The sequence below is a fragment of the Anomalospiza imberbis genome, chromosome 10, assembly GCF_031753505.1.
Source record: "Anomalospiza imberbis isolate Cuckoo-Finch-1a 21T00152 chromosome 10, ASM3175350v1, whole genome shotgun sequence".
Classification (NCBI taxonomy): domain Eukaryota; kingdom Metazoa; phylum Chordata; class Aves; order Passeriformes; family Viduidae; genus Anomalospiza; species Anomalospiza imberbis.
This window is the reverse complement of record NC_089690.1, coordinates 1,013,176-1,024,657: the sequence shown is the minus strand read 5'-3', so window position 1 is coordinate 1,024,657 and position 11,482 is coordinate 1,013,176. Positions and strand designations below refer to the sequence as shown.

Genomic DNA, 11,482 nt, shown 5'->3' with positions numbered 1-11,482 from the left:
TTTCCCTGAACATCAGTGTCAATAGGAGGAATGAAGGAAGGGGTGAATGAAGGAATTCTGCTTAAGATGAAATCACACACCAGCCTCTGGTTCTGCTGTCAGATTCCAAACTGTTCTGTCCTGAGGCTGATAGAAATGTACAGGTTTTGTTCAAAATCGGGGTTTCTGGTCTGTTGTTTTTTGGGATGCGTCATTCTTTTACACTTCTATTTACATTGGCATTCAAGCAGGGCCATCTCAGAGCACATGGCACAGGACTGTGTCCAGACAGGTCTGCAGTATCCCCAGCGAGGAGACTGCACGCGCTCTCTGGTCTCTGTTCCAGTGCTCACGGGAAAGGTCTTCCTGCTGTCGAGGGGGAACTCCCTGGGCTCAGTCCCTGCCCGTGGCTCCGGTACCATTCATTGCTGGGCCCCCGGCGCAGAGGCTGGGCAGAGCAGAGTTCTGACGCTCCCTGCACTCAGGACAGCCAGGGCTGAGGGCCCCTCTCGGCCGGGGCTCCTCTCCAGGCTGAACAGGCTCAGCTCCCTCAACCCTTCCCGGGCACGGAGCCGCTCCAGCGATCCCGATCCGCTCCCAGTTCCCGTTCCCGGTTCCGCTCCCGCTGCCCCTGCCCCGTCAATCAGGGTCAAGGGGGCGGTGCTACGCCTGACGTCACCCCGAGTGCACCAATGAGGCGCGGCCACGCCTGGCCCGCGCGGGGCGGGGCGGTTCCCTCAGCGCGGCGGCGCCGGGGCCGTTCCCGGGCCGTTCCCGGGCCGTTCCCGCCCGCGCCGGGCCCGCCGCCGGGCCGCTCCCGGACATGGCGCCCGCCATCGCCGCCGAGGAGGGCGGCCGGCAGCGCCGCGCCGCCACCCGCCAGCACAGCCTGGACCTGACGGACGAGCCGCCCCGCGACGCGCTGCCCGGGGACACCGAGGCGCTGCTGCCGGCGCCGGCGCGGGCGCGGGGGTACCGCGCGGAGCTGGGCAGCATCCTGCTGCTGCTGGTGCTGTACGTGCTGCAGGGCATCCCGCTGGGGCTGGCGGGCAGCGTGCCGCTCATCCTGCAGAGCAAGAGCGCCAGCTACACCGACCAGGCCTTCTTCAGCTTCGTGTTCTGGCCCTTCAGCCTGAAGCTGCTGTGGGCGCCCTTGGTGGACGCCGTGTACCTGCGGGGCTTCGGCCGCCGCAAGTCGTGGCTGGTGCCCACGCAGTACGTGCTGGGGCTCTTCATGATCTACATGTCCACGCAGGTGGACGCGCTGCTGGGCGACGGCCACGGCCGCGGCCCCGACGTGGCGGCCCTCACCGTCACCTTCTTCCTCTTCGAGTTCCTGGCGGCCACGCAGGACATCGCGGTGGACGGCTGGGCGCTCACCATGCTGTCCCGGGAGAACGTGGGCTACGCCTCCACCTGCAACTCCGTGGGGCAGACGGCCGGCTACTTCCTGGGAAACGTCCTGTTCCTGGCCCTCGAGTCCGCCTCCTTCTGCAACAAGTACCTGCGCTTCGAGCCGCAGCCGCGGGGCATCGTCACGCTCTCAGGTAGGGCCGGGCGCTGCAGCCCGTGTGCCGGCGCAGAGCCGTGGAGTGCGCTGGTTTGGAAGGGACTAAAGAGATTCCCTGCGCAGGGACACCTCCCACTGTCCCAGGTGCTCCCAGCCCCACTGTCCAGCCTGGCCTTGGGCACTGCCAGGGATCCAGGGGCAGCCACAGCTGCTCTGGGCACCCTGTGCCAGGGCCTGCTTCCCAGGGAAGGACTTTTTCCTAGTAAAAACGGTTATATCTTCCTCAGGATGATTCTTTCCTGTGCCTGGACCCCTCTGTGGTTTGACCCTGGGCACCAAACAGGTTTGGTTTGTCCCTTGCCCCGTGGGAAAGCACAGCCTGCTTGGAGGCTGGCAGAGCCCACTGCCACATGCACTGGAGTTCAGATTTTTCTGGGCTAAAGTCTGTGGAAAACCTGCCTTGTCATTATCTTGGCTGACCTAAGCACTTTGGAGGAACTCTTTTTTTTTTTCCTCGTCGTTTAATGCCCATGGACTAGATTACTCATTAAAAAAAGCAAGCCAAAGTCTCCATGTGGGAAGAAGAAAGAGGGGAACTAAAAAAAAAAAAAAAGATGCTTCCAATATGATATTTTTCACAGAATAGAAGTGAAGGTGCTCAGGGTTGAGCATGTAGCCAGTTTCTGAAGGAAGGCCTTATTTTAGTAAATTAAGGGGGATTTGCTTTTTCTCTTTAGCAAATTAAATGGAGTGTGGTAATCCAAGCATAACTAGCTGTTAGTGGAGGGATGTTTCTGTGTGCTGGGGTTTGGGGCTTTTCTCAGAAAGGTTCTGTCTGGTGGTAGGAGTATTACCCTGGAGATGCTTCAAGGGCAGCTGGTTTGGTTGCAAGTGTGAGGGAGGACAGGAAATGCTGGCAGCAGCCTCAGGGTGACCCTGGCAGTGAAGAGCAGATCCCCATGGTCTCAGCCTCTGCTCCACCCCACACTGTGCCATCTCAGGTCAGGTATGCCAGAACAGGCTGGAATTGTTGTGTGAAGGGGAGCTTTGCTTTCTGTCCTGCCCCTTCCTCAGGGCTGAATCAGGACAGCAGTTTCCACAGCTGCTGTGCTTGCCTGCTCTCTGCAGCTCTCACCACTGCTAACCAGTCCTGCTCTTTGCTCCCTGCTGCCAGCCTCGTGCCTGGCCTATGTCAAGGAGCACAGAGTGGCCCTCCAAGTGTCCCAGCTGGTTCCTGGCTGTCCTGGTGCTGTGCAGCTCCTGGGCTGGTGTGTCCATCCCTCTCGCTGCAGTGCACACTGACGTCTTTGCTGCTGATGCAACTTGCAGCCACTGCTGTTCAGACAGCTTGGCTTGGCTGTACTTCCCTCAGTGCCCAGGGTTTTCCTTGTTTGGAGTTTTTTCTCTCAGGGCTGTTTGTATAAATGGGTTTGTTACTATTACAAAAGTGCTGTTTTTAAAAGATTTGATCCCCAAACCCAAACAGCACCAATGCCACCTCCTTAACCTGCCCTGGAGTATTGATGTGGGTGGAGTAAGAACAGCAAATAACTGACACTATAGTTGCAGGATATGGTTTCTCAGGTAGTAAAACACTACAAAATTTCTGTTTCTCAGTCATGTGAGTGGCACAGTTCGGTGTTTCCCTGGAGCAGCTGAGAGCAGCAGGAGTAACCAGCTCACGGAGGAGCACAGGGGCTCACTGGTCCTTGCCCTGGCTGTAATGGGCTTGTGATGAGCAGGTTTGGCAGCTAAAGCAGCAGAAAACTTCACTGCTGGAAAAGGTGAATGCTCTCTGCCAGCTCAGATCTCTGAACACTGTTGTAGGCTGAGCCCAGTGCCAGGGAAAGAAGAAGTCAACACTCCGTGATCCAGAGGAGCAGCACCCGAGGGAACGGCTGGGGCTGGTTTAGGTGGATATTAGGAAAGGTTCTTCCCCCAGAGGGTGCTGGCACTGCCCAGGCTCCCCAGGGAATGGGCACGGCCCCGAGGCTGCCAGAGCTCCAGGAGAGTTTGGACAACGCTGCCAGGGTTGTCTTGTGCCAGGCCAGGAGTTGGGATGAGCCTCCTGGGTCCATCCCAGCTGAAGATATTCTGTGATCCTAAGTCAGCTTTCAGTTGTTGAGAAGCAGCAGCAGCATTCATTGTTCTCATTAACTGCAGGAAATAATATGGACAAATGTAAACCCACCATCAAATTCACCAAACCAAAGGCTGTGTTGGGCTGTGTCAGGCTGAAGTGCCAGAGAAGGAAACAGGAAAAACCCTTCTGTGGACTGATTGTCCTGGGGTTCATTTAGCACTTGCTGCTCAGGTAACTTCAGTTTTTTTTTAAGCAGGGGAAGCTCCCTGGCTGGCTTTGTGATTCCTGCCTGGTTTGCCCATTCCAGCGTGAAGGACAGGGAAAGAGTGAACACAGGACAAAGGTGCCCCTTAAAGGTGCCACTTACCTGTGCCAGGGACTGTGGAGCACCCCTGCTCCTGGGAGGGGATCCTGGGTTACCTGTACCACCTGGGTACCTTCTTCAGGCTGTTTTCCAGCCTGATCTGTCCCTGATCTAGTTCAAAAACTTGTTTTGCCCCTTCTCAGTGGTTTATTTTGTTACTAGCAGTGTAGCTGCGGAAACAAAATAGGGATGGGGGAAGCAGCAGTGGTGGGACCAGAAAGTTTGTCCTTGAAATCCCTCATGTAAACTCTAATTTCAGAGTTCTTCTGCTTGTAGCCTGTTAGTGAGGTTCCTTGTATTTGAAAAAGAAATGTACCTTATTTTTCTGTAAACTGCCTACAGCCTCAAAAAACCCACTTTTTTTTTGTCTGAACTACTATATACATATATATATATATATATATATATATATATATATATATGGTGGGTTTTTTCTTTTTTTCTTGCTTTGCTTTGTTGCTGATGCAGCCCCTGCAGTGCTGTGCTGCAGCTGACAGGGCTGGCCTGATCAGGAGCACTCATGTGATGATGCTCAGAGCTATTTCTATCCCCATCCTTGCACTGTGTCTCTCACTGCAGTGATAATGCTCAGGGTTATTATTAGAGAGCTGCTCCTCTACATCCTTTGTAGCCAGCAGCTGTGCTTAGTGAGACTCTCGGAAAATGCATCTTTCCTTGAGAATGTCTGTTCAGGGCACCTTGTTTTTTTAAGGGAGGGCAATCTGACAGTGTTGCTTGTGAGGTCATGTTTATTTTAGGGAAGGGAAGAGTAGCAGAAATGGTGTGAAAAGCCTTTTTTCTGTTACCCTGGGAATGGTGGGACGCACCTGGAGCAGTCCTTGCATGTTTTCTTCCTGCTTGCCGAGCCCGTTCCCTGCTGTGCAGGAGAAGCAGGCGATAATTGACCGAACCTTTGTCTCTGCCCGTTCACCAGCCCTCGCTGCTCCTGCCGAGTCCCCCAGAGGCTGCTGGAGCTGCTCCTGACCAGGAGGACTAAAGGCTGCTTCTGTCCTACCCCTGCACATGGCTGGGTTCTTTCCTGCCTCTGTCGCAGAGGCAGAGGATAGGATGATCTTGAGCTGGCCATTCACTAAATCAGAAGTACTGTCTTGGTGGGTTTTTTCTGCCCCTCATCCACGGTTTAGCAGATACTGATCTGCCTAAAACAGAGCACTGGAATGCTGCCAAGACTCCACTTCAGCCAGACAAGTCTGAGGACTCCTTAGAACTCTGTAAAAACTTTCCTCGGGCCATCTTCACACTCCTAAATCCCTTTTTCCTGCAGGTGGGAGGTGGATATTAGATAGGGATGTGGAGCTGAGGCACAGAGTGGTTCCCTGACTGCAGGGTGAGGGAGGAGCTGGGCAGGAGTTCTGCCTCTGGAGGTTCTTCCCTCTTACATGTGGTTTTCCTCCTTTATCAGCCTGTAGTGGTTGTGTGTGTGATCCTTCAACACGTTCATTTTCGCCTCTGTTCCTCCTCCAGCGTGCTCACTGTGGTAATAACCCACCAAGCAGCAGGGAGGTGACCTGGTTTGCTGCTGCTCCTCTGCCTCAGCTCCAGCAAACACCTCCTTTCAGAGGAGGGCAGAGCTGTGTCATTCACTGTATGTAGCTCTGTGCTTCTGGTTTGCTTTTGCTGCTTGTTTTTATTCCACTTTGATTATTAGGTTTATATTCTACAACTGTCAATCATGGCTGCTACAAAGGAAATTTTATTCTATTTTATTGTCCCCTCCAGATTTCCTGTTTTTCTGGGGAGCTGTCTTCTTAGTTACCACTACATTGGTTGCCTTTCTGAAAAAGGAAAACCAGGAGCTAATACCAGCAAAGGAAGAAACAAAAGGCATCACTGACACATACAGGCTGCTATTCTCAATAATCAAGATGCCAGCAGTTCTTACTTTCTGTCTCTTGATCCTCACTTCAAAAGTAAGTAAATACACTTAAGAACTGTTACGTGCTCCATCAGGGTCCAGAAGGCTGCTGAGTCCCCAGGATGTAACTTAGTTTTGCTGTTGGCTGTCACAAGAGCTGTGAATTTTCACATGAAATTCAAGCAAAATGGCTTATCCCATTGTGCTGAGCAGGGCTGTGCAGCAGAAAAGCTCTGTGTGAGCTTTTGTGTTTGACACAAGCGTTGAAGAGAAGCTTGGTGGCAATGTGGTATTAAAGTAAAGTACATTTTTAAACAGGCTGTGGAGCCTGCAGTTAAAAGGACAGAAAATGTTTCTTTTTAGCTCAGAATCCCCAGCTCTGTCCAAGCTGTTTCCATGGCTCCTGGTTGGACACTGAGGATGCCAACAGCAGTGAAGGCACGGGAATGAGTGGCAGTGCTACTTAATGTTCCTGGAATAGTTTTGGCTGTGATGACAGTAAGAGTGTGCAAGTGTAGAACATGTGGAACTAATTTGGAAATCAAATCAGGGGCAGAAGTGACTTCAGTGACAGTGTGTTCTGTATCCATTTCTCAATTTACGTGACAGGCAGTAAATTGAATTTCTAGCCAAACTCCCTGTTCTCCTCAGCTTATTTTATCTCCCTAACATTGCAGGTTGGGTTTTCAGCAGCAGATGCTGTAACAGGACTCAAACTGGTGGAGGAGGGAGTCCCCAAAGAGCACCTGGCTCTGCTGGCAGTTCCAATGGTTCCTTTGCAGATCATCTTGCCTCTGGTTATCAGCAAATACACAGCGGGCCCCCAGCCCCTGAACACCTTCTACAAAGCAATGCCTTACAGGTAAAGCCTCAGTTTAGTGGAACACAGTGATATGTGTGTTCAGATCACCTGTAGGGTTTTGTGTCTTAACTCTCTGACTTCCAGGTCCAAAGAAGCGTGTCAGGATTGTCACAGTGAGTTGAACTGTCTGGTTCATGCAGGGTCACTGTGTGGAAGCAGAGCATGAGGTGTTTGGGATGTGCATGTAAGCAGCATTAGGGCAGTGCTCTCCTGCTCCTAATTAACAATGTCGCTGCTTGTCAAATACTTGATATCTAATTCTGAGATAGAAATAGGTGTAACTCTTCGGATCCAAACTACTTTAATGTACTCTCTGTGATTGTTCAGTGGTTGCTTCGTGTTGAGGAAACACATGGGAAGAGTTACTTGGAATAACAAATCATCTTTCTCATCCCTCCAGGTTGCTACTTGGCCTGGAATTTGCTTTCCTGGTGTGGTGGGCTCCTAAAGTAAAGCATGAAGGAGGATTTCCTGTCTACTACTACGCTGTGGTGGTGCTGAGTTATGCTCTACACCAGGTAACACTCGCAGTGTGGAGAGGGGAAATGATGTTCCAGGGTCAAACTGGAATCCCTCCAAGCCTGACCTGTGCTGTGTGGCAGGACTGACTTGTAATACTCTTGCTGGTGTTACTCCTCCCTATTCCCTGTGCTCCATTGGACATCATCTGTGAGCTACTTTGAGTTGTCCATGTCCAGTGTAGTTCCCCAGATTCCTTTTTCCCCAGACCCAGAAGCTCAGGAGCACAGAGGAGCTGGAGGAATCCCAGAACTGTATCTGAGCTTGATAGGCATGCTGATGGTTGTGCATATAAATAAAGTTATGTGATCCTGGTCCTAGGGAAGAAACTCAGTTGTTGGAGGAACATCATAATGGATCTGATCCAAAGACTTGGGAAACAAGCACTTGATACAGCGTGGTGTTTGGATCAGAACTGGAATGCAGGGCCTTGGGAGGTGATTTTTAACTGCAGAAGGGTTGTGTTTAGGTGCTGTTTTAGCTGGCTGATTGTATTTCAGTTTGATAACCCAAGTCATGCCAGTGCATGTGGGGCTGGGTCTGTTGCAGCATGGCTTGAGACAAGCAGCAAGGGCACTCCCCGAGTTAGCACCGGGACGGGCTGCAGGAGGAACTGCTGCTGCTGGGATCATTTTCCAGTCAGTGCTGCTGAGTTCAGGGCATCTCTCAGCAGGGTTTTGATGCTGAGGTTTCATTGTCTCCGGCCTGTGTCTGTCCCCCCAGATCACCCTGTACAGCATGTACGTGGCCATCATGGCCTTCAACGCCAAGGTCAGCGACCCGCTCATCGGGGGCACCTACATGACCCTGCTCAACACCGTGTCCAACCTGGGGGGCAACTGGCCCTCCACGGTGGCCCTGTGGCTGGTGGACCCCCTCACAGTGAAGGAGTGTGCCGGGGCCCAGGGCCACACCTGTGCCACTGCAGCGGCCACAGAGGTGAGTCTGGGGGCTGGGTGGGGTCTCTGCTCAATGTCTCAATTAAATGGCTTCTTGCAGTGGTTTTTTTGCCTTTGAAAACCTTCACGATGTATGGCTTATGCTCACAAATTCCCAGTGATGGAGCTCATTTTCCTGAGTGATAAAATCCAGTCTGTTGACAGCTGCACACTCTGAATAACCACCCCTTACCCAGGGTTTGCAGCTGCAGAGTAGTGAGCCCTTTCTTCCTGTGCTGAGCTGGGGTGGAAGCACCAGACTGGTGTCACATTCCCTGCAGTGTGAGGAGCCTGTAGGTGTGGTTCTGAGTTGTGCAGTCAGGGGCTCTGTCCTTGGCAGGCTGTCTGTCCCCCAGGGCCCTCCATTTCTGTGGTAGGTTTTTTTCCCCTCCTGTTTCCCTGGAGGCTTCTTATCTGCCTGCCTTGATACCTTCTCCAAGATGCTGCTCTTCTCTCTGATTTTGGTGTCCACTTTCCCCGTGAAATCAAGTGGGACTGGCTGCCTGCCCAGTTCTGGGAGCCCTGTGGAAGAGAACAAAGAACTTGCTGTACGCAGATCAAACAACAGGACATAAAACTGCTGGGAAAGCAACATTTCAAATTCACCTCCTCACAGCAAGTGAGACATTTGACATGGCTGAAGAGTGGAAATGTTTGGGTTTGTTTTTTTGTTTTTTTTTTTCTGTGCTCATGACTGAGATTTATTTCACTCCTGAATGCCAGGATGCTCTAGGACATGGAGGTTCTCTAAATTATCAAAGTGTTCTGGAGTCCTGCATGACTTGTCTGAACTGGACTTGCAGTTTTTGTTGGTGCAGAGGGGAAACTGCTTCAGCAGCAGATGCTTTCCCAGCCTCTCACTCACTAGCCTGTCACTAATTAGGTTCCTTGTGTCTCAGCCTCTACTGAACTTGAGCCCTTCCTCCTTCACCTCACTCCTCTGATCTTTTCTCATATCCTCCTAGATGGTGACATTCCACCACCGCCACTCCCTTCTTATTCCTAATCTGATTTTGACATGTCTCAGCATAATGAAAATGCTAGCAGAGCCTCAGCTCAGAGAATTGATTAATCCTGGGATTAGAGCAGTGTTGAAAGCCAAACAATAGCAGAAACAATCCTGGGCTGTACAATCACCTTGTGAATGCTGCGTGTTTGTCTTCCAGTTCAAAACCATCCTGGGTGTGTTTCTTCCAGATACAGAATCACAGAATGATGGGATGGTTTGGATTGGAAGGACCTAAAAGCCATTCTAGTGCCACCCCTGCCATGGGCAGGGACACCTTCCACTATCCCAGGTTGCTCCCAGCCCCCTCCAACCTGGCCCTGGACATTTCCAGGTCTGGGGAGTCCACAGTGTGGATGGCTAGGGAGAAAATCATCTTTCTCTGTGAGGTTGGGAGCTGTGGTTGCCCCTGCAGGCCAGCACGGACAGTGGGGCTGTGTCTGTTTTCTGGAGTTTGCCCTTTGGGCTGATGTGCTCCATTTCCCACATGTCTAGAGCAGGTTTGGTACTTTGTTACTTTTCACGCTGCCGATGAGCTCGAAAGCCTCTCTGACCAGCTGCATAGGAAACAACAAAGAGTAAGCAACTCTGTTTAGTCCTGCCAGGAGCAGGGAGACCCCTGCAGCTCTGGAGTGCCGTGTGCTCAGTGCATTGCCCTGTGCTCTGTTTCAGCTGTGCACAGCAGCTGGGGGCTCCTGCGTCACCACCCTGGACGGGTACTACGTGGAGTCCGTCGTCTGCGTCATCCTGGGCTTTGCCTGGTGGTTCTTCCTTGGACCAAAATTCAAAAAGCTGCAGGACGAAGGACAGTCTTCGTGGAAGTGCAGGAGGAGCAATTGATCCGCTCAGGTGTTGGATGGACCAGCAAGGTGGTTTTAGTTTTATTACAAAGACATATCCCATAAGCAGCACCCCGGAATCTCGGTGTTCCTGTGCCACGCCAGGGAGATCTGCGTGGCCGAGGCAGGGCTGTGTGTGGCACCAGTGCCCTCCCCACAGCACGGGCAGTTCAGAAAGGAATGGCTAAAGCAGCACCTCTGTGCTCCGTGCTTACCCCTGACTCCAGAGCTGCTGATTCCATAGGGCACCTCTGGGAAAGCTCCTCGTGCCCTGGCTGTAGAGGCAGCAGCATTGCCAGCTGAGTGCCAGCTTTTATTTTCACACAGAAATGATCTGACAGGGCAGCTGACCCGGGGAAGGATGCCCAAGGCATTCTGACTTGCAGGTTAAGCATGGTACTGTGGAATTCCTTGTGGGAAGATCAGTGTGAGATGTCTGTGGGCTTTGCTTCGTCTCACTTTCTGAACTGTAACCATGCCTCAAAGGATGAAATGTTCCGGAGATTCTTTTAAATGTATTTTCTGGCTTTTATAAGCTTTAAAGATTTATAAGAAACTATTTTTATAAGCAAATTACATTTGTTTAATTTATTTCCGCCCTTTCAAGGCAGTTTGATTTACGTTCAAGGTACTTTCTTGACGGCAAAATGCTGTAAGGTAGGACTGGAATAACGCACAATCCTCTGAGCCTTGAGTCCTGCAGCTGGAACTGGAGGTGCTTCCCAAGGGAGGGCACGTGGGCCTTTGGAAGGGGTGATTTGATGGGGGAAAACCAATCCATTGGTTTTCCACACTGTGTTAATAAAGTTTGAATATTCATTCTCAAAAGCAGTGGGAGCACCGAGACTCCCCCCAGGTGGGGGTGAGAAGAGTGAGTTGGTGATGACAAAGTTGCCAAATTCCCAGGGAGCTGGTGCAGGACTCGCCCTCACACCAATGCAACGGGCAGAGCTGCTGCACAATTCACTGCTGGTGCCATGTGGTGCAAACATTCCTGCTGGATTTCTCCCACCGAGCTCCCTCCTGAGTGCCTTAGGGACCCACAGGTGCTGGAGAGGCACTCGGACCCCGCTGGGTGTATGTGGAACATTGGTATTAAAAAGGAGAACTATTAAACATCCCTTGGAAAGGTGCACGACGTTCCCTGACACGTTTCTTGTCAATATTTGAAGGGCTGGGCTGGGATCTTCTGCTACTGTGTGTTTTGTGGGGAAAGTGACCCCTAGCAGTTCTGGAGTGCTGGGGGGCGCGTGGGTGTCCAAAGGGTCTCCCTGGCATCAGGGCTAGGGAGGGGACTGGAAGAGGACACTGTGACCTGAAGCTTCGCTGGACACTGCCTCCTGTCCCCGTCCCCTTCCTTGAGGGTCACACCTCACAGTTTGCTTCAAGCACAGCAAAACCACTCGTGCTAAGTGAAATCACGTGGGTTTTACTGCCCAAGCTGAATGTCTTCAGATTTCCCCTCTGCATGAGAACAAAATCAACATAAAAATATGTCAGATTTAT

At 51.9% G+C, this 11,482-nt stretch overlaps 1 protein-coding gene across 1 annotated transcript; it reads left to right on the top strand.

Annotated features, from left to right (window-relative positions):
* The first annotated feature begins 771 nt into the window (after nt 1–771).
* SLC33A1 (solute carrier family 33 member 1) lies at nt 772–10,130 on the top strand. The gene is made up of 6 exons (XM_068200138.1): nt 772–1,526; nt 5,677–5,867; nt 6,490–6,674; nt 7,075–7,192; nt 7,917–8,132; nt 9,810–10,130. Exons 1-6 carry the CDS (start codon nt 803–805, stop codon nt 9,975–9,977), a joined length of 1,602 nt encoding a protein of 533 aa, XP_068056239.1. The 5' UTR covers nt 772–802; the 3' UTR covers nt 9,978–10,130.
* Nucleotides 10,131–11,482: the final 1,352 nt, after the last annotated feature.